This window comes from Nyctereutes procyonoides, unplaced genomic scaffold, assembly GCF_905146905.1.
Source record: "Nyctereutes procyonoides isolate TBG_1078 unplaced genomic scaffold, NYPRO_anot_genome, whole genome shotgun sequence".
Lineage (NCBI taxonomy): Eukaryota > Metazoa > Chordata > Mammalia > Carnivora > Canidae > Nyctereutes > Nyctereutes procyonoides.
This window is the reverse complement of record NW_026575140.1, coordinates 75353270-75375316: the sequence shown is the minus strand read 5'-3', so window position 1 is coordinate 75375316 and position 22047 is coordinate 75353270. Positions and strand designations below refer to the sequence as shown.

General features: G+C 57.0%; 2 protein-coding genes across 9 annotated transcripts in view; one reads left to right on the top strand and one right to left on the bottom strand.

Moving 5' to 3' along the window:
- NECTIN1 (nectin cell adhesion molecule 1) overlaps positions 1-22047 on the top strand; it is a 64888-nt gene that overhangs the window by 20292 nt on the left and 22549 nt on the right. The gene's annotated exons all lie outside the window — the stretch shown is intronic.
- Positions 10995-22047, bottom strand: part of LOC129496708 (uncharacterized) — a 283680-nt gene continuing 272627 nt past the window's right edge. For all 8 annotated transcript variants that reach the window (XM_055304914.1, XM_055304918.1, XM_055304920.1 and 5 more), the window contains one exon: positions 10995-21207. In XM_055304914.1, the coding sequence (XP_055160889.1) occupies positions 11913-12815 (903 nt within the window). In that variant the 5' untranslated portion in view covers positions 12816-21207 and the 3' untranslated portion in view covers positions 10995-11912. The remainder of the gene's footprint in view (positions 21208-22047) is intronic.

Here is a 22047-nt window from a genome sequence, read left to right as displayed (position 1 = left end):
TGCCATTCACCTCTGCACCAATAGGCAACGCTTCATGGCACTCGGGCTTTTGTTTTGTTTTGTTTTAAGATTTTATTTATTTATTCACGAGAGACACAGAAAGAGAGAGGCAGAGACACCGGCAGAGGGAGAAGCAGAAGCAGGCTCCCTCTGGGGAGCCTGATGTGGGACTTGATCCCAGGACCCCAAGATCACACCCTGAGCCAAAGTCAGGTGCTCAACCACTGAGCCACCCAGACGCCCCAGGCCCTTGGGCTTTAAGAGACACTTTTCTCTTGTTGCCTCTTCTCTCTCTGAGGGACTCTTGCTTATCCTGTAAGACCCAGCTAAAAATCCCACTCTCCTCTGATCCCACCATCACTCTCAGGACCACTTCTCCTTTTGGACTCCCGCCACTTTGGGTTCATACTTTTAAAAACAAACAAAACACCACACTTAACTCAGTAATTATTTGTTTTCATGTCTGAGTTTCCTGCTAGACAGAGCTTCTAGAGAAAAAGAAAATGCCTTATTCTTTCTTATCCCTCTGCCCTCCCACTCTCACCACCACCCCTGTCACCTCTGCCCGGAGAAGCCGGCACGGTGCTTGACTCACAGTATTCACTCAGCGATGGAAAGTAGGAAAGTAGGAAAACCTGGGCCAGCAGATTTCATCTGGGAGAGATGACCCCGGAGAAGGGCCTGGAAAGGAGGGGAGGTTTCAGCGATCTGACCTAGCAGAGACTGGGTGGGTATGCCTGGGTCTGAGAGCTGCCTTTATGGATGCTCAGAGGTGAGAGAAGGTGGGGAGGGGTCGTTCCCTCGGTTAGCCCTTGTGAAGCACCTCCGTGGTCACTAGCATGAGAGATGGGGTGGAAGGTTTGGCAAAACTGTGGGGCAGGATGGGGGAGGGGCAGGGAGGAGAGCAGAGGGTGACCCTTAGCTAGAAAGGGGAGTGATGGGTAGAGGAGAGGACAGTGCCCTGAGCAGACACAAGGGCTTGTGCAAAGGGGCACCTGGGTGGCTCAGTGGTTGAGCATCTGCCTTTGGCTCAGGTTGTGATCCTGGGGTCCTGGGATCGAGTCCTACATCGGGCTCCCCAAAGGGAGCCTGCTTCTCCCTCTGCCTGTGTCTCTGCCTCTCTCTCTGTGTCTCTCATGAATAAATAAATAAAATCTTAAAGGGGGGGGAAGCTTGTACAAAGACCCGAAGGCAAGAGAGAGCCTAAAATATCCTAGAGAAGAGAGCTCAGCATGGGAGAAGCAGAGGGAGGGGGCGCACGAAGTTTGGGCTGGTTGGGGGAACAAGAGCCCAGTTTCCCAGGGAGCTTTATGACAAACTAAGCATGATGGTGGCCTTTGCACCTGTGTCTAATGAAAGCCTCCCCCGTCCTTCAAGGGCCACTTGTGGATGGATGGACTTTCCCCGACCACCCCGGCTGGCAGGGGTGGCAGTGATCCTGCCGTCCTCATCAAACAGACTACTGGAAGGTGAAGGATGGATTCTAAAAACCTCCCCTTCCTCAGCCAGCACCATGGGGAGGAGTTGAGGGGCGAGGTCGATTTAGGTTGCCCACCACCTACTAGCTTTGTGCCCTTGGAGAACTTTCTCCACCTCTCTGGCCCTCTGTTTCTGCTTCTGTGAGTATAGGACAACTGGGCATAAAAGCAGGGTAATACTACTCACTCTGAGGATTCCATGAGATGGGACTGTGGATGCTCTGAAGGGGCTGTGTGGGCCTTAACCCCACGTGTGGTATCAGCACAGCTAACCAAGTGAAGAAGCCGAGGCCCCTTCTCTCCCGACCTTTTAGGTCATTTCCAAAAGATTGGAAACCCTGATTGGGGGAGGGCAGGTCCATGCTGTCTATTTGAAATCGGCCTGAAAGCCATCAGTGTGGTATTTTTGGGGTGGGGATCACAGACTTTGCCTTCACTCTCTAAAGGCAAGGGTACGCAGAGGAAAACTACAGTAGTGCCTCGCTGGGGGTCCTTCCTGCCTCTGGGGGGCCAGGCTGGGGGTGGGGGACCCAGGCCTCCACCACGGGGAGTCACCCGAGTCGCTGGCCCTCCCTGCAATGGGATCCGGCTCCCAAGGAGGGTACCGAGCAAACCTTCAGCCCCTGCAAAAGCAAAGCTGCCTAATTGCCTTTTAATCTGGGGATGTCGGTCTGCTGGTGTTGGTGCTGAATTGTACGGGGAGATAATATCTTTCCCTTTGAGTGAAAAGTTATTTGATCTCTGTGTCAGAGGAAAGCCTGTGCCCAGGGAAGAGGTGCGGATGGAAGAGAAAGGTGGAGGTGGGGGGTGGGGGCTGGCTTTATTTCTCCCAACAACTATCATAAATAAAGGGGAACAAGCATCTCTCTTGTCTTGGCTCAAAGCCATTGTTTTGTGCAGGGCTTCCTCCCCAGCCCTGCCCCCCACCCCCCACCTCCCTTCCAGGCCCAGGATGGGAGGACAGCTTGTCTGCAGGTAGAGGGAGTGAGCTGCCAGCTGTCTCACCTGGAGAGGTAGGAGGAGTGGGCTCCTGAGACCTGGTTGCACCCCCTGCCCCACCCCGTGGGGCCTTGGTTTCTGCCTCCCCAACTTGGCTGAGGCTGCTAAGATGTCCCAGGTGGTTGCCGTAGCCTCCTGCTAGCTCCCCCTGCCTCCAGTCCCAACAGCGTCTTCTCAAGAGTTGTCAGCAGGTTCGCTCAAACCTAGCCTGGACCATGTTCCTCCTGTGCGTGGTCTCCAAGGGCTCTACTCCCATCCTGCTCGGAGGACCCTGGGCCCTGGTGCTCTGGTCCCTGCATCCCTCCCCTCTAGCTGCCGGCCAGACTTCCTAGGCACACCCCCACCTCACGCCTCTGCTCCTAGAATGTTCTTCTCCGAGACAAGATACACGGTTGGCATTTGGTTCCTGACTCAGAAGTCCCCTCTCATTGAGGCCTTCCTGGCCACCCTTCATCTTAAATAGTCCTCTGCTCACTCACGCGCGCACACACACACACGTTCTCCTTGAAAATCCTGCTCGCCACAGCCTGCTCCAGGAGCTGATGCTGACCAGCCACCCTGCCCCCTGACAGTGCCTCCCTTCTTGCAGGGCTTTATAGCATCTATGAAGTGGTCACCTCATCCCCTTGCAGCCTCCAGGGGTCAGGGGTGGTTATCCCTGTTTTACATTCAAGGAAAGTTCGAGGAGAATCCCAGTTGGAGGGGCAGACTCTTAGCCAGAACTGCCCACATTTGCCTCAGAAACTCCTGCCAGGCTGGGAGTGGAAGAAGTCCGAGCCCTCCCCCAGCCTCGGGTCTGACACCAGGCCAAGGATGCATGCTGTCTTGTCCTGCGAGTAGCTTTCCATCCACAGTCAAGGGCAGTCTGGGTCTTGGCCTGGCTCTTGCTGACCGCCTACTGCCCATGTCCCAGCTCCGCGAGGTCTCCTCCCACCCTCCTCACCTCCCTCCCTGGCTTGCACATGGACGTAGCTGAATCTCCAGCCCTGTTTCTGCATCCGTCCACCCAGCTGGGCGTGTGGCAGGACATGCCCAGCACCTCCAGAGCCTGTCCTTACTCCAGTGAGTACTCAGACCCTCTCTGAGCCCTCACAAGGCTTAGTAAACCAAATTGTGGATGGGGAGGTAGAAGCTGGGAGGACCCAAGGGACCTCTTTTTACACCGAGGATGACCCTCTATCTCTGGAAGCCCTTCTCTCATGTCTCTGGGCTCTCTCCATCTCCAGAAACACTGGAGTGGTCCCAAGAAAGATCCAGAGGGAGGAGGGAGACAGCCCTGCCCACTAGCATGGGTGCAGGAACTTGATAGCAACCAGGAAAACCAGCTATGTGCCTGAGTGAGCCACTCCTTCTACTGGGTGCTAAGGCAGGGTCCCCGAGCCAGGAGCTGGTGGCACTTGCAGGCGCTAGCTTCCTGAAGGAGCAGAGTCTGGGAGGTTTGGGGGGCAGGGATCAGTGACCAGTCTTGGAGAAGAGGCGTGCGTGCAGTGGAGTGGACGGTTTGGAAGAGCTGAGCACACATTTCTTTCACCTGGCAGTGAGACACCTCGCACCGCATGTAATTGATCCTTTGGGGACCTCACTCAGAGCATCGTATGGGGCGGTTACTTTAAACTTTAACAGTCATCAAGGATGACAGGAATCAAATGTGGGACTCAAACAGAAAGCAGGTTTGCTACCATGTGCCAAGCATGCTTTCAGGGAAAGAGCGTCAGCCTCAGAGTTAGGAGTCCTGCCTCGGCCTCCTTGGCAGTGTCTGGCCCCAGTAGCCTTATCTGTGCTCCAAGAGGGTCAGATCAGCTGTTCCCATGTGGTCCCTTCTGGCCCATCCTTGGTGCACAGTGGACACATACATGCAGGACCCATGGCTTCACTCCACCACTGGGTCAGGTCCACGGCTGATCTCTCAGATTTAGAGATGCCTAACTGCCTTTGCAGTGAGACGTTTCTCTGCCCCTTTGACATCCAGCAGGAAAGCACTTCCTAACTGCTCCTGGGGCCTCCAGCATGTAGGACCCCGAATGGAATCAGACAGGAGAAGCTTGTGGTCCGAACTGGCCCCCTCTATCCCTGGCCAGGAGCATTTCTCGAAACTGCTTCAGTCCCAGACCGTTTCTACTGGGGCAGAAGAAGCTGGGATGCTCCTTGGCCCCACCGGCCGTGCCACCTGTTAGTCGACTTTGAGCTGGCGGAGCTGTGTGTGGACCCTGGCAGGGTGCTGGGACCCAGCCTGAGCGGGAGAGGGCCGTCAGTGTTCTCATGGGGCCATGGTCCGGTAGGGGACAGCCAGTGAACAGGTTCTTACAGGTGTGGCCATGGCCAAAGGCCATGGGAACACACAGCAAGCAGCTTTGACCCCATCTAGGTGGGTTTAAAGGATGAGAGACGCTGAAGCAAGAAGAAAAAAGGAGAAGGAAGAGCAGGTGTGGGGGCCCCGCATCAACAGGAGCCGACGTGCTTCGAGGGGTCTGGAAGGCACTGCGGGTGGCAGCTCCACGAGCTAATGCTTGCTGAGCACTTCTTCTTTGCCAGGTTCTGCTCGTGGTGCCCTGCTTACAGAAGTTCATTTCATCTTCCCAGCAACCCATGAGGAAGTTACTGTTGTTGCCTTTTTATACACGAGGAAACAGAAACAGAAAATCTCAAGTCACACAGCAGGCCAGCGGCCGAGCTGGGATTTGAACCCAGGGGCCCGGAGCTAGGGCCTCTCTGCTATCCAACTAGAAAGAATGGGAGTCTCCAGCAAATGCCACCAATTAGTAGGACCAGGAGGGTGCCAGTTGCCAGGGCCAGGCCCAGCCCAGCCAAAAATGACGAGGGGAGCCCCACTCTCTCCGGGCACCAGAGCTGGCTTGCCAGCACACGGATAGCCTCTTTCCCTAACCCGGGGCTGGCCTAGTGGTGCCTGGCAGGGGCTGACCCTCTCCCAGATTCTGTATCAACAGGCATGGGGAAATGCACTTGCTTTGCAGCAAAAGGGATCAAGATTAAACAGCGGGAAGAATTTCCGAGCTGTCATGACCATACGCTATTAAAACAGGCAGCCAAGGGGGGTGGAGGCCCTTGTGGAGAAGGTCAATGCCTTGGTTGCTCAGCGCTGCAGAAGAGGTGAGTGGAGGCAGGGCAAGCTGTAGGATGACCCCTCCTGCTGGCATTTGGCGGAGCACTCAAGATGAGATAATAGCAGACGGATCGGGGACCCTGTCCCGAGAAAGAGGACACTCCCCGCCGTCCCCAAGCTAGTACCGCCCTCTGCCTAGGACCCTGTCTGCCCCAGCCCTGCCTTTGGACTTCATTAAATTGCATTTTCCCAAGCAGGGCAGGCCGGTGACAGAATGAGTCAACGCCAGCTTGCTACAACTGTCGCCCCTGGAGCCGGCGGGCATAGAGGGAGATAATTGGGAGTGGTTTGACAGCTTAGTGTCTGGGGCTGGCTTCCTGGAGCACTGGAGGGTGGGGGTGGCCATTGGGTAGCCAACGAGGAGGGGGCAGCTTGATCTGGGCCGGACCCGTCTTCGGATGACCCCGCCGCCGCCACCTTTCCCTCCATTTCCCGAGCAAACAGCTTGTTGGGCAGGAAAAGAAAGCACAGGGAAGGAAATTAGATCCGGAGAATAAATTAGGCTTTCTTTATTAATTTGTCAGAACTAATTAACATCTCCCCCAGATTTGTCTCCTCTGCAGATGCCCCCCTGAGCAAAAGGAGGAGAGGAGTCTGCAAGAGGCCAGACTTTGGGGCCTCAAGGTCCCAATCTAGGGACTGCCAGCTGAGTAGGACCCCACGAAGTCACCTTGTCCTTTTCCCTGGGGTGCCGGGTCCCCTCACGAATGGCACTGATTGGGGCTGGAGCCCCGCAACCCCAGCACCACAGCTCTGTTACTCACTTGTCGGAGCTTCCAGCACCTCAGTGAGACCGAGTCAGTGCCTGCCTCCTGCAGGGCTGTGGGGAGAGCTGCCCACTGATGCTCGTCCCTCGGCCCATCAGTGCTACTGGGGGAGATGGAGCCCAGGCATCGTAAAGGTGTTCAAGTTCCGTCATGTTCAAAGGGCATTTTGGTTTGACCCTAACAATAATAATCAGGAAGCATTAAGAGCAGCCACCGGTATTCCTATGTCATGGGTGACAGGAAGGAAACAGAGTGGGCAGGTACCTTACTGAGACCACAGCATGAATCACTGCAGAGGCAGCATCAGAACTTAGCTGGCTGGGCAAGGGCTCTGTTTCCTGGCTTGTGCCCCCCGCCCCGGGCTCTGCAGGGACCTAGCCCCTGAGTCACTGCCAAAGTCTCACTTACTAATAGACGCCTCACTTCCTGGGTGTGAGTTCAAGAGCTCCAGCCCGGGAGCCTCCCCAGCTACCAAAGCACAGGCACTTGTGCAGGCTGCCCCTCGACTTGGCCAAGAGCCTGGGTTCATGTTGTGGAGTTGGTGGCTTCCCTGGTACACCCACCCCTGTCCCAGAACAGGGCCCAGCCCTGCCATTTCAGCGACTAACCGGCTCTGAGAAACACCTCTCCACACCACCTAGGTTCATGAGAAGCCCTTGAGAACCAGCCACGCCTGTTGGCAGGGCCTCAGAGAGTTGCAAAATCCAGTCTGTTCTCTGTCCCGTCGTGCAGAAATAGCGTCTCAGAGGTTCCACGTCTGCCAATCGGCAGCTCCCGGGGCCCTGGGAAGACCTGGAGATGAACACCCCCATCCCAACAGCATCCCCTTGAGGCCCAAGAGCCTGTTGCCTTCTGCACCTGGAGCCTGCCTGGGGCTGGGTACAGAGCAGAGACTCCCAGGCCGGCCAAGCTAGAGGGAACCTGAAGGAAGCATGAACTGACTAGTTCCTGTATTTAAATGAGGAAACTGAGGCCCAGACAGAGCAAGTCACATGCTTCACTGGCTCATGGCAGCACCAGAATGAGAATCTAGGTGTCCCGACTTCCAGCCCAGGCCCCTTTCATGAACTTGGTGTTAGTATATTTGGGAAGTGACATCAACACAAAATAAATTTGTTGCATGAGGGACCCTCAGAGCCAGAACAGGCTGAGGAGCTGGTGGCAGCCAGACAGTGTGGTGTCGCTGTGGGATGGGACATATGCCAATCTGGGCAGACCACAAGGTCCAGGTCCAGAGGCAAGTCAGTACTCCCACCCCTTCCAGGTCTCCTGGCAAAGCTCTCAGGAGGGGCCTTGCCCTCACAGGGGACACAGTCCTGTCCTGTATCCCCCCACCCTAATCACGGAACAGTAGTAGCTAGGCACCTCTTGTCTGGCCTCATGGCTCTCTTTGCAGAGCTTGTCTTAGTGGATGTCCCCACCAAGTCTGCAAGAGCAAGTGTGCTGGTGGTTGCAGTTCCCACTGTACAGGCAGGGAACAGATCCAGAGCTACTCTGGGTTTTCCCAAAATGCAGTCTCCTCATTCCAGAGGCCTTGCCCAGGAGGCATGAGCCAGGGGACAGACTTGTGTTTTCATTCTGACTCCAGCACTGAATGACCATGGCCCCAGTGCTGCCGAGCCTCCACTTCCTCAGCTGTCTCCTAGCACCTGCTCTGGAAGGTCATGCTAAGGATTTCTGAGCCAGGCAAGCCAGTGCCCAGTGAGTCCGCCCAGTGTCTTTCAAAAGGCCCTACCCCAGGCTCCTGCCACACTCCCTCTCGCATCTGTGGGTGACGAGCAAGCAGGGAGCACTGTTGGAATGAGGCCCTCCCAGCCATTCTGTAACTCCAGGCCCAGAGGCCCGGCCATGCCTGCCGGCCAGAGGTACTAGGATGCAGGGGTGTGGCAGACAGCTGGGATCGGGGCCTCTCCTCTCCAGGACTCAGGCTGGGCACTGCCAGAGCTGGGTGTGGCTGGCCTGGGGTAGTGGGGAGAAGGACACAGGGAGAAGGAGGAGCTGACATAGTTGGCATCTGCCAGCCGGACAGGTGAAAGTCCCAGAGTTCCCATAAGGACACTCAGAACTTTCTTAGACTTCTAGACCTGGGGAAGGAGGTTGGAGGAAGCCCCTCGGTCCATGTCAAACCTCTGGCACTCTGCTACTTCTTTTCTCTGCATCCTCAAGGCCCATGGTGTGAATACAGGTCTGTACTGGCACCCACCCAGAAGGCCGGCTGGTAGGGGCACAGGGACGCCACTGCTAACCCTCTGCAGGGAGCACACAAGGGCACTTCGCAGAGCACTCCTAGGTCCCTACTTGCCATAGGACTCCAGGACCAGGCCAGGCATGATAGGCCAGAGTGAGGGTGCTGATTTGGGGCAAAAAGCAATTAGCTGACTGAGATTTGATGTGGAATTTTAAGGCTGCTCATTCTTCTGTGGGAGAGCACAAAGCAGCTTCCATGGCCTTTGGGGTGCTACAAAGGACCTGCCCAGGTCCTGGAGAGGGATCTTAGCTTGTTGGCTCTATCCGTGACCTCCCAAGTATCTACATACCAGCTTCCATCTCATGATCACCTTCCCCATGTCACACTCACCATGTCCGTAAATGATTTCATTGAATCCTTATAGCCATTTGTCAATAAAAGATTTAAGTCCATTTCACAGATGAGGATAGAGGCTCACTGAGGCCCACTACCAGTGAGTCGATGAGCCCAGCCCAGGTCTGTCTGGCCTCCCTACCCCTCGTGTTCTCTCCGTAAGAGGAGGACCTGCCCAATCTCCACCTCTGGAACCTGAGCCAGCAGCCCCAAGCACACCACAGGACACAATGTGCTTCCATTGCAGCAACAGAAATTGAAGACAGAGCCCAGGACAAACTTGTCCATCGGGGAAGGGTATAGAACTTAGCAGTTTCCCAGGTAGGATCTCCTGCTACCTGGGTGAAGATTTCTTTAGTCTCCTGGGTGAAGTTGTTTCGGGTAAAACCTTGCCAGGGGCAGAGGATAGTATATGCCAGCCCCTCTGTCTAACTTCTGCTTGGGTGGTTCAGAGGCCCAGGCCCCCAGCTCTGGCTGGGCATGCCTCTGCTGCTGCCACCTGGCCCAGAGGGTGAAGCATGATGTCGCCTTTCCAAGGACATGCTTTCTTGCCCAAGTCCATTTGGTAGCCCTTTGCCAGCTTGGGCAGCATGTTGGGCAGGGCAGGGCCGGGCCTGGGCAGGTGTGGTCCCCAGCTACCTGTCCAGGCACCAGTTGGCTCTGCAGCGAGAGCTCAGCTACTTCCAAAACCCCAGTCTTTGCTCCCTTTCCCTTCCCTGCTCCCAGAGGGGCTGGGAGGAGACCCAGGCTCAGCAGGTCTACCAACTCTGATGCCCGCCCTGCCCTCTAGGGAAACTCATCCTCTCCTCTTAAGCAAATCTACAGATTTGCTGGCTGGGCCCTGAGTTAGACACTGCATGCATAGAAAGCTGGAATCTGGTCTTAGGAGAGGCTGTAACTGAGCAGACAAAAACAAGGGGCGTTCTCCTTCTGAAAGGAAGTAACAGGGTACGGAAGCCAGAAGACGGCAGCTCAAGTTCAGACCAACCACTCTTTAGTTATGCACCTTGGCAACCTTCTCCATCCCTGGGCCTCAGTTTCCTCCTCTGTGAAATGGGAATATCCACCCTGGCTCCCAAGGATGGGAGCAAGAATCTTAGGAGACCCGAAGCAGGAAACACTTCCCAGTGCCTGGTACAGAGGAGGTGTTCGGTCAACAGGGGTGGAAAGAAATAACTTGCCGCTGGAATTCTGGGAGGCAGGGAGCACAAATATTGTCCACCAGTGTTTATTATTAGATTGAGGGAACCTACAAAGGAAGGGGGCTGAGCCTTGTAAAAACTTGGGGACATCTTCCATCGGTCCCATCACTTCGCAGATGAAAAAGGTGACTGGAATGCCAGCCATTCTGAGGGCACCAGAGCTAGATGGAGCAAAGACGAAGAGACACAGCAAGGCAGATTGTGTAAAGTAAAATGAGTATTTTTAATTGCTTGAGTTTACATCTCATAAAAGGAAAAAAACAAAACAAAACAGTACCAGCCCTGGCCATCCCAACCCTTTCTCTGCCTTGAGTCAAGAACCAGTTCCCACCAGGCTTTCTTGGGTTCAAAGCATCTCCCCGCCCTCATCCCCACCTCCCACATCTACTGTGGGCACTGGCCCTCCCGGGGCCAACTGGCAGTGCTCAGGGCAGCACCCAGAGTGCTGGGAGGGGGCTGGGAGATGGGAGGTGAGGCAGCCCCCCCCCCCCGCCTGCCAGGCCCCCTGTTGATTATGGCTTGTTGTCCAGGTTCTTCCCCAGACGGTGCGGCTACATACTTCTTCCCACCTTGCCCCCATCTGCAGCCAGCAGCCCTGCTTCCCGAACCTGTCTAAGCCTGTGACCAGGGAGGCGGGGGCCTTGGGCCAAAGACCCGCTGAGCCAACAACACTGCTTCATCAGCATCCCCCCCACCCATCCTCAACCCACCCCTGCCCTGGCTCCTTACCAGCCCCCGTCCCCATGTCCCCTGAGGTGGCACAGACCACCCAGCCCCCTGCCTGCCCCTCTCTGCCCTCCCTCCCTTTCTCTGCATGTGTGTCTCCCCCCCCCCCCCCAACTCCTGGACTCACTTCCCAGTCAGGCTGTTCCCTGGTACGTGTCAGGACAGGATGCCTGGGTTCTGGTCCTACAGGCTCCGGCTCTGCCCACCCTCAGTGGGGGTGGGACATGTGGAGAGGATTTGCTTTGACCTGCTTCTTTAGGGTTCCCTCCCTCCTCTACCCTCTTCCCAGGGAGCAGGCTGGGGTGAACTCCAGAGCACCTCCTGATTATACCCACCCAGGGACCCAGCCTGGGGCTGCTGAGGGTGGGGTGGGGAGGGTGCCCATTTCACCTTCTTCTAGGCCAGCCTGGTCCCTGAGCACTAGACATGGGACACCGACCTACCCTCCAAAGACTCCTACCCAGAAGCCTTCCCTCAGCCAGGGGCAGCTTCTACTCTGTCTTCCTCAACCCTTTGGAGCCAGGAAAGGAAAAGAAGGGGCAAGAGACTTGGATTCTGTCCTTGGCTTTTCAGTTAGTAGATTGCATAGTCTCAAGTCACCTCACTGTTCTGGGTCTCCTTTCTACATCTACAAAATGGGTAGCCCCTTCCTTAAATCATTCCAGAATCGAGGATCATCAGGTTAAAGGGGGCTGGGAGAGCCGAGCGATGGGATTAGCCCCAGCTGGCCACACTGGAAAGCTGAGGAGGGGGCCTCCCGCCTTCCCCACTGGGGGGAAGTGGAGCTGGATGCTCCTTCCACACGTGGGGCCTCTCAGCATTTCTCTTAACAGAGAAGCCCTCCTTTGCACAGAGTCATGGCATTCTCCAGGGAGTCTGCTCCTCCTTTGATCCTCAGCTTCCTGAGAAGTCTTGATTAAAGAATCTGAATGACTGGAGAAGTTGACAGAGCCCCACGTCCCATCCCCCCCGAGTGTGCTGTCTGAGATTTGACTGCAGCCTGGCTCGCAGGTCGCTGAGCAAACATGGGTTGAGGTCCTACCCCGTGCGGGGCGCTGGGGCTTCAGAGATAGTGTGTTCTGCAGATCCCCTCACCCGCACCCCCGAGAGCTGGTGTTCTGGGACCCCGAGCACAGAGCTGGTGGCCGTGTGGGTGGGAGTTGCCCTCAGTGGCTGGTGTGGAGGGCGGGGACCTAGGAGGGACAGGAGAGGAAGCTGGGGACACAGACAGGGACCCATGGTGAAGGTTGATGAATAGCTCAGATGTGTGACAGGATCAGGTTCGTGCTCAGACCCACTCAGCAGCACGGACAGACCCTTGGCCAGGTCTGGCTCTGTTTCCCAGCAGCACCAGTGAGACCTGTCTCCTGGAGGAGGATTTTTATGAGAATGAAAGGAGAGTTGCTGCCTCACAATACCGCCTAGATTGTGAGTGCTCATGAAAAACTCACCCTTCTTGGTGTACTTGGTGCCAGGATTCCAGATGGGACCTGATACGGGCCTAACCTCCCAGGCAAGAGGCTGTAAGAATGGGGAGGCCAAGGCTAGGTTCTGGAAACTCAGAGGAGGGAGGCCACGAGATGGAAAGAGGTGACTGATGCAGTGCAGCCCAGGGAGAGAAGGGGGGTGAGGGAGGAGCTGGAAGGAGAAGAGCTCAGTGGGGCACGGGGAGGGTGAGGTGCCCAGTTGGCAGACCGACAGGCTGGATTCAGGGCCCTCGACGCGGAGGCGGCCTCGAGGCCGTGGGGCATGCGGACCCACCCTACAGCCCAGCAGCCAGTCCTCTCCCACCCACTTCTCATCTCCTGTTCCAACCCCGTCTCCTCCCTCCCCAGACTGGTGCCAAACCTCCAGGTCACCGTGAAGTTCAAGGGGCAGATATCTCCTCCATCTCTCCCTCCTCCCCATCAGGTTCGTGGGTACGGGCCAGGCAGGTACCATACAGATGGTACCTCAAGAGATGCCCCATCCAGCTCTTTCCCTTAGGACAAGAGAGGAGAAAGATTTAGAGCCAGAGGTGGGCTAGAGGCCGTGGCCTTCCAGGGCCTTCCACCACCCACCCACCCCTTTGCCTTTCTACACCTGGCTGCCTCCTGGCTTGATGAGCTATTTGCTTATCTACTGACCCAGAGGCAAGGCCTTTGTAACTACAACAAGAGAAACAACCACAGTACATTTCTACGGCTGGCATCTGGCTGATAGCTGTTTCCCAGGTGCGCTCACGTCCATTATCACATTATTGAACCATCGAAGGCTGAAGTCACACGCTCCCACCCCTGTTCTTCTGGGCCGAGCTCCTGCCCCATCCCTACCAACTTCTTGGCCACCTGCAGTTGCTCTGCTTTTTTTTTTTTTAAAGATTTTCTTTATTTATTCATGAGAGACACACAGAGAGGCAGAGACGCAGAGGGAGAAGCAGGCTCCCTGTGGGGAGCCCAACATGGGGGTTCAATCCTAGGACCCCGGGATCACGACCTGAGCCGAAGGCTGACGCTCAACCACTGAACCACCCAGGCGTCCCTGCTCTACTTTTCTCTGCACCTCTGTTCCCTCGTCTATAAACGGGGAGCTCTTGGGCCAGATGGTCACCATCTAAGGGATCCAGCAGCTGAGATTCTCAGGCTCGCCTTGCCTCCAACCACGGTCTCTCCCAAGGTCTCCTCCTGACTTCTCTGTCCCTTTGACTTCCCTATCTATTTATACACAGAATTCACCCACAATATTTCAGTTTTCCAATAGAATCATTAATTACCCTGGGAATTAAACCCAATTAGCATTGTAGGGGCCTTTCTGAGCGAGGAGCCATTAGCCAGGGTGAAAATGCATAGGCGTGAGGAAGAAAACCCACCGTTTCCCAGCATTAAAAATGAAAGCAGGAGACAGCACAGCAAAGCAGAGGGCCCCAATTAAAGCTGGGGCCTCGCTCATTAAGCTAATTTGACATGCTATCCCGGCAGCCTCTGGTGGGAAGCCCGCCAGCAGAGGTGGCTGGGAGTTCTCTGTACATCTTAGGCACTGAGTGGGCCCCAAAGTACCCCCCCTCCAGGCCTCCAGTCCCCTGCTCAGGGAGGGGTGTGAAGAGTCTCCTTAGATTTTTCATTAGCACCTGCTGCCCACTTCCTGGGCTTCAAGGTAGCTAATAACCCAGAGCAGGGGTGGGGGCTGGGCTGGGGGTACAGGGCAGGGATGAAAAATGAGAATAACCATCCATTTCTGGAGTTTGGGGAAAAGACAGAGGTTGGCAGTCCCTCTCCTCTTTGGCCCTGGAGCTGAGGGGACTCCCCTCATGGGATGGTTGTAAAAACCGTGGGCTGGTTATCTATGTAAATGACTGACACACCATAGGTGCTTAGTGGTGGTAGCCATTATTTGCATTTCTGGAGCTTTGGCATACCTGGCCCTCCCAGGCCCCAGGGCCCCAGAGGCAATGGGGTCGATGTGAGCACCAGCATCTCTTAGTTGGAGAATCCCAGCAACAGAAAGAGGAAGGAAGATCCACAGCCGGAGATTGGCAGAGTTCAGACTAGGGGTTTGTAAACTGGATCGGGAGGCAAAGGGAACAAGGGAAGAATGGAGGCTTGATGCGTTTGAGATGCCCAATAACATCCCATTGGCTGGGAATGCCCTGGTCCCAGCCAGCCCTGTCATCCTGACAGGTATAGGGATGGAGGTCTCAGCCTCACCTGGAGCCAGGGTGAGGGGATGGCGTCTGCCCTCCCAAAAAAGAACCCAATCCAACCCATTACCTTGGCTGCCGACAGGCAAGGGTCCCATGTATCGAGTCTCACCTTTACCTGTGATTCTGGGGCTTGGTAAGGGTGTGCTGGCCGCTCATCTCCCAGGTAGGGGAGAAAGGGGGGCCCTGGGCAGCCCATGTGGTGGTGAGGAGCATAGCCTCACCCTGAACAGAGCCTCACGGAGGCTGCGCATGGTGAATCGGCTTCATAGACTGTGCGAATTAGGCAGGTGACTTTACCTCTCTGTTTCCTCATCCCTGAAATGGAGACAGTAATGCGACCCAGATCCCGGAGTTGTTGTGAGGATTAAGTGAGTTAATATAAGTAAACATTCAGGAACACCTAAGTTATACACATGTGTTTACTGTTCTTGCCATCCGTTGGCAAAGGTCTGTCGAAGATCATCCTTCTGTCCTTTCTCCTCTAGGGAGGGAGGGGAGCGCGTGGGACGCCCAGCTTCTGCTGCTAAGCGGGTAGACCCAATCTTGAGGCAGGCAACACCCTTCTCAGACAGTGGAACCCCCACACCTCTGCCACCAGCCGCTCCCCAGCTTTCAGGGACCATTGTGAGCAGTGCGGTGGGCAGGGCCACCAGGGCATGAGAATGGGAAGGAGAGGGGGGTGGGGGAGCAGGTGGCCGGGGAGGCTGGGCTGCATCCCTGCAGCTGGGCGCCGTGCCCCGCTGCCTACGTGCGCGCGCTCTCTGCAAGGCAGGACGGGAAGCAGGTCCTGGCATGCCAGGCCCCTACCCAGTGACTCCTGAAACCCCAACAAGTCTCTGAAACCCCAACAAGTCTGAGCTGGAAGCAGGTCTGGGTGTGGCTCCTGATAGATTGGTGTTGGGTAAAGGGATGGCAGGGAGGAGGGGAAGATAGTAGGAGAAAACACCCCCCCTTCCTCAAAACTCGGACACTCCTGGTGGCAAGGGAGCTGGGGGAGAGTGGGCAGGGCTGGGAGGAATGGTCAGGACTTGGGGTTTCCCCTTCTTGCCTCTTAGGTCCGCTCAGCCACTGCGCCCCTGCCCTGTGGAGCAGGAAGACAGGCTGTGGCAAGGGCAGGGACCTGCGCCCCTCAGCATTTTGCCAAGAAGAGGGTGATGATTTCAGTGCTGAGAAAGGAGAGAAGGGAGGAGGGAAGGCAAGGTGACAGCCTGAGGCTGGGAACAGTGAGGCCAGGCAGGACATGTCCCCAAAGACCCCAGGACCACGGAAGTCATTTTATATAGATGCCCTCCCTCCCTCCTCACCCCAACCAAATGAGGTGGCCTCGCCTTAGGCCCATTTTATGGGTGGGAAGGCTGGGTTTCGAGAAGGTTGTGGGACTTGTTTGTGGGTCCTACTGCTAGTAAGAGCTGAAGCTGAAATTAGCAGCAGGACAAGCTACAAAGCGTGGGCCTGCCCACCATCCCCTTTCAGCCTCCTGGGCGCCAGGCAAAGGCACAGCCCAGGGCAGACTTTCCAGGGACTGCATATGTCCACAAGGCCCTGCCGTGGGAGGCACGGCGGGGAGCGCAGGACGGCGTGGGAAGCCTGGTGCCCCTGTGAGAGGACCCTCCCACACACACAGGGGAGCCAGCCACACCCTGCAACATGATGTCAGGATCCTTTGGAGACCCCTCTTCCTGTGGCCACCCCAAGGGGGAGGACTGTCAGGTAGAACAAAAAAAAAAAAAACTGCTTCCTCCTGGGGTGCCATGGAGCTGAGGCAGATTAGGAGATTAGGACAGAAACAATGGAAGGTTCTGCTTTCTGTGGTTAAAACCAGAAAGAGGTTAGCATGGGAGTAGAGTCATAACCCCGGTCTTGTGGTCTAGGTTGGCATTGACATTGAGATCGGACTGAGGCTTATGTTGGGGTTTACACTGTGGTTGGGGAGGATGCTTCTTGGGGTTAACACTGGGGTCGATACAGAGAGCTGGGGGTGTTACAGCTAAAGCTGGTGCTATCCAAGAGGCTGGAGGGGTTTGAGGAGTTCAACACCTTGTGGCTTCTATTTGGAAGAAAAATGTCCGCTTGAGCCTTGGCCTGCGGAGAGAATCGGAGCAGAGGTGGCAGCCGAGCCAGAGCGGGCGGAGTGTAGGGGTGTGAAAAAGAGGCGGGTTCTGAAGATGATGGAAGGGCCCTGGCAAGACTCCCCCTTCCCTTTTCCCTAAGCTCCCGCTCGCCTCTGTTGTGATCCACTGCACCCCAGGCCCCCCCGGGAGGCCACCCAGATGTAACCTGAATTTCTGAGACATTGGGAGATGCTCTCATCTGCAGGGCTTGGGTTCACCCATCCGCCCAGGGAGCTCAAGCACAAAGGATTTGCCTCCCCCGGCCCACCTCCAGCCCCATGCTGGAGACCCCATAGGTGAGGCTTCTGGGGTGTCACTAACTGTAGAAGGTCAAAGAGGAAACGTGACAGACCCCGAGCCTTTGCCAGTTTTGGTCCCCTTGTGGGCTCCCCGGACCGTGCCCAGTAAAGAGGTTGAATGCCGCCGCCTGGAGTGCAGAGAAAGCCCAGAGCCGGGAGCAGAGCTCAGAGGGCAGCAAGGAAGGCTTTCTGGGGGATGAAGACAGCAGGGCTGGGACCAGGTTGTGGCAACTAGAGATGCTGCGGGAGGGGCTTCATGGAAGAGGGGGCACTGAGCAGGGGAGGGCTCCTGCCCCATCTCGGACCTCCTGAGTCCAGGCCCCGAGCCCCCATCCCAGCGCCGCCTGGAGAGTCTGCGGGGGGAGTCCCAGGAGTCCAGGTCGGGGCTGCTTCAAGGTCTTGTGAAGGGCAGCGTGGAAGACCCGGCCCTTCCTGCCTTGCCCGGGAATGTTCTATCTAACCTAAAAGTGAAATAGGTGTGGGGCCTGCCGCTGGCGGCTGCTTCATAGGCTGCATTGGATGCAGGTGGAGAAGTTGTCTTGGGCTCTGACCACGGGCGACCCGCCCTCCTGCAAGGGCCAGTGTCCCCACTGTGCTGTGGCTGCAGAGCATGCGCGCCAGCCCGAGGGACCACTGAGACCGAGGCCTTCCTGTGTCTGTGAGGGGAGGGGGCTCACGGGGCAGTCTCCACCCCATCCCATCTAACCCCCGGATGTGCGAGGGCGGCCTCCTGAGCTCCACGGTCGCTCCTTGCCCGGCCAGCAGCGGTGCCCCGGCCCACACCCCGAAGCCCGGTCGGCTGGGGACAGTCAAGCCCTAGGAGGAGCCCCAGAGGCAGGAGAGAGAGCTGCCGGCCCACACGGAGGGGCCTGGCCCGGGGACCGGAGGGCTAGGAGCGACACATGCCAGCCCAGGGATGGATGGGCACGGGGGCTGAGGTCGTAGGGTCCTAGTGCCACAGGGAGGGGAGGTGCCTGCACCGCGCCTCCTGCGGCCCAACGACCGGCAATAGGCCGCCTGCATTAAAAGGGAAAAGGAGAGAGCCAGACCCGGGGTGAGAAGAGCAAACGGCAAAACTTAATGACTTTAATATGAAAGAATTTGCCACTAATTAAGTACAAACACTCCACTAATGCAGGGAACACATGTTGTGGATTTCACTTAAGCAGAAACCAAATGAGGTGCAAACCTTCCGAAATGATAGCGGTTTACCAGCCGGAGAAAGACGCTGCCCGACCTCGTTTCCGCTCGTAGGAACACGCTGCCTTGTCTTTGCAGCCTCTCCGCCTCCCTGTGCGAGGCGCCCAGCCGCACCCCCACTGCTGTGTCTCCGCCGCCCTCCTGTCCTCCGAGGACGGGCACTGCTCCATCACCATGTTCTGACAGCACAGGGCAGTGGGCTGCAGGCTCCCCGGGGACCTCTGGTCCTCTCCACCTGCCTTCCCCAAACACACCTCATGCACCCCCTTCCTCCTATACAGCCCCCAGCAGGCTCTCCAGGCAAGAAGGCCTGCACCCCTGCTCTGACCCGCCACTGGGCCCCAGGGCCCAGGACAGTTCCCCTCCTGAGAGCCCACCAGCCACGCCGAGGTCTGCCCTGCACATCCCCACACCCTGCAGCACCCCTGCCTGAGCTCCCCGCCCTTCCCTCTAGGCCAGTGGTCTGTACTGGAGGCTGTTTTGTCCCACAGGGAACATTTGGCAATTTCTAGAGCTATTTCTTGCTGTCCCAGAGGAGGAAGGATGGGCAGAGGCCAGCGATGCTACTGAACACCCTGCAGCACGCGGGATAGCCCCCACGATAGAGAATTATCAGGCCCTAAATGTCAATAGCACCAAGGTTAAGGACCTCTGCCCCGGGACCGCGGCCTCATCACAGCGAGGGCTTGCGCAAGATCACGCGGAGGCTGGCAGAGCCAGAATAGAAACCAGCTTGCCTGATTTCTAGGTGGCTTCTTTCCCCGAGCCTGTAATAACAATTAGACAACCCATTATGTAGCATTACTATGTGCCAAGCACTGTGCTAAGAGCTTCTATGAATTATCTCACTTAATCCTCAAATCGACCCTAGGCAACAGCACTATAATTGTACCCATTTCATTCATGACAAACTGAGGCTCAGAGAGGGTGATGCAGTCACCCAGCCAGTAAGGAGTGCGAACAAGCCCAGGCCCGTCTGAACTCAAAGTCAGTGCTCGTGGATGAGTTACTGTCTTCTGCACCCCCACCCTGGTCCTCTTAACGCCTTCCCCGTCAGTCTCCCACTCAACCCTCCACTCTTAGAATGGGCCTCCCGGGAAGCAGACAGGACATCCCTGCCCCATGCCCACCCCTCGCTGCCCCTCCCCACACAGGCCCAGCCCCCAGGCTCGGGTACAGACAGCCGCCTGGAGCCGGACAGGGCGTGGGCAGAGCTGGGCACTGGGGTGGTCCGACAAGTCCCTTCTGGCAAGAGGCAGATCTAGAGACTCCACTTCCAGACAGGCGGCAGGACGGAGACAATGCATATGTTGATACCGAGCTTTCAAGAGGTTCTCCTGGGGAGGCCTAAGGGATTCTCCCTCTGTTTTCATGGCAGCCCCCCGCCTCTCCCACCCCCACACCAGCTCTCTGGAGAGGCTGCTGCCTACACTCCCCAAAATGTATCATTAAAGACGCACCCTTGCTGAGGGGGGCCCTGGCTGCCGTGGCTGTCTGCTGGGAGGTGTGTCGTCTGCGCAGGTGGGGTGGACACAGTTGGCGTGGGCTGCAGAGATGGGACCTGTGCAAACCCCAGACTTCGAGCCCGGCCTTCCAGGCTCCTCCAGGCCTCAAAGGGCTAAGCCAGGAGGAACCCAGGATGTACTGGGAGGGGTGCAGAGCTGGAGGGGGGCGCAGCGTGCAGGCTTCACAGGGCTGAGACCTTGGGAGCAGGGCCTCCTCTGCAGCTTGCTTGGGTGAGAAGAATATTTTTCACCTCTGGTCTAGAGTGAGGAAGGAGGCAGGGCTGTGTGCTAGGAATTGGGGCAGAGGAGAGAGGAAAGAAACCGAGACGTGGCAAGTGGGAAGCAAGCAGAGGATGTGGGGTTGTGGTGAGACCAGCAGGATACCTTTTGGGGTACAGCTTCCTGATTTCAGTCAAGAAGATTCCAGCCCTGACCTGCTTATCTTGGGTGCAGATGGGAGGCCTCACTTTCCAGCTCTGTCCTCCTACCCTACCTGCTGACACCATGCTGTGTCCTCCTGTGTAGGCCCTGCCCTTGACCAATGTGCGATTTCAGACCCAAGATGTGGCTAAGCCTGGCCTGGAACCCCAGCTGGCTCGGAGCCTCCTCCACCAACCACGCAGGGCTCCCTTCTGCCTACCGTATGCCTACTCTTTGCCCACACTAGGAGAGATGCTATGATAGATGTATTGTACTGGGGCCCTCGGGTGCTGGATCCCTCACTCGGCGGGGTGGGGGGGTGCTCCAGGAAACCTCCTCCTCAAAATCAAGGGTAAGGTCACTCAGGAAGGATGAAGAGGACTGGGGCACAGGTAACAGGGTAGGGGCTTGCAGCAGAGGGAGTAACTTGGCAGGCAACGGATGACGTTCCCTGTGGCGGGAGAGAGACAGAGCAGGGAGGAAGGAGGTGGCTGTGGGCTCCGGCGCCCAAGATGAGGTCTGGAGCCCAAAAGGACTTTGCACTTGATCCCCAGGGCTGCAGGAAACCCATGGAAGGATTTTAAATAGAAAATGATTTATGTTTTAGAAAGTGGTGAATGGGTTGGAGGAGAGCCTGGAGGCAGGTATGTGGACTTGGCTGTGGCCTGCGCCTGGGCGGGGCTTGAGGAGGAGGGGACGCGGTGGTGGCAGCGGTGGCAGCGGTGGCAGCTGCGAGAATAAGATGCTGAGCACATTAAGTTATGAAGGGAAGAGCTTAGGATTTACTTAAATGGGGGTAGGGGTGGTTAGAGTCTCATCTGAGGGTGTTGAGAAAATAAGGAAGTGAGACTCTGCTGGAGGTGGGGGGCGGGGAAGAGACTGCGCTAGTTGGGGGGGAGGCTTACGGGGAGTCTGGATGGGGGCCAGTGGGGATGGAGAACAAAGATGAATTCCAAAGCGTATAGGAGCTAGCATCCGCCCCGCTCTGCTGCTGTGCAGCGTGGATTTTCCACATCCCGCCTAATCTGGGAGGTCTTCCTGGAGGAGCTGGGCAGTAGACAGAGGTGGAGCAGCCCTTTGGTGACAAAGTCCTAGAGTCTGATCCTAGAAGGTGCAGACCTAGGGCAGAGAGACAACCAGGCAGGTGATGTCCGAAGTATAGTCTTCCAGGGTCATGGGGTCCAACACTCTCATTTTACAGAAAAGGACACTGAAGCCAGAGAGGGAACAGCCCTACCTGAGGCCACATAGAGACATGTGACCGGGTCATGGGGACCAGAGACTTCCTCTCCTGACCTCCAGCACATACTCCTCCCCACCACTGGGCCAGAGGAAATGCTGCAGGTGCAGGGCGAGCAGTCCAGAGAGGATCAACAGGTGGAGTCTGAAGGCTCAAGCCAGAGAGCCGCAGAACTGAGAAGGCCTCTCTGTTCCTGGGACGTCCTGGGGGAGTCGGGGGCTGCTCTGGCCTGGCCCTGCCCTGGGCCCTGGGGAGGGGGCAGCCAACAGGAACAGGCCTGCGGGAGAGGTCCAGGTGTCCCTGGCCACTTGCTCCCCAGCGGGAGAAGGCACAACCCAGCTCCCTGATTCATCCCGGTCCCCCAACCTGTCCTGCTAGGTTTCAGAGAGAGCTGAGACTTGCCAGAGCAGCCCCCACCTCCACCACCACAACCCCGGGGCTTCCACGCTGCTAGGGCTGCTGGGGAGCAGGCCGGCCCAGCCTGTCTGGAAGCTCCTGGGCTCCTTTTCCCAGGCTGCCGCGCCCCCTCCTCTCCCACGCACTGCGCTCACCCGCCCAAGGCTCCGGCGCCAGCCCCACAGCCCATCATTAAACCAGCTCCATGTCGGGAGTTTGAGGGGGGTCATCAGCCAAGAAGAAAACCTCGGCAGTTTTTCTGTGACCCCAAATGAGGGGCGGAGGCGCCTGGGTTTGGACAGTAGCAATTAGCCCCTGACTGT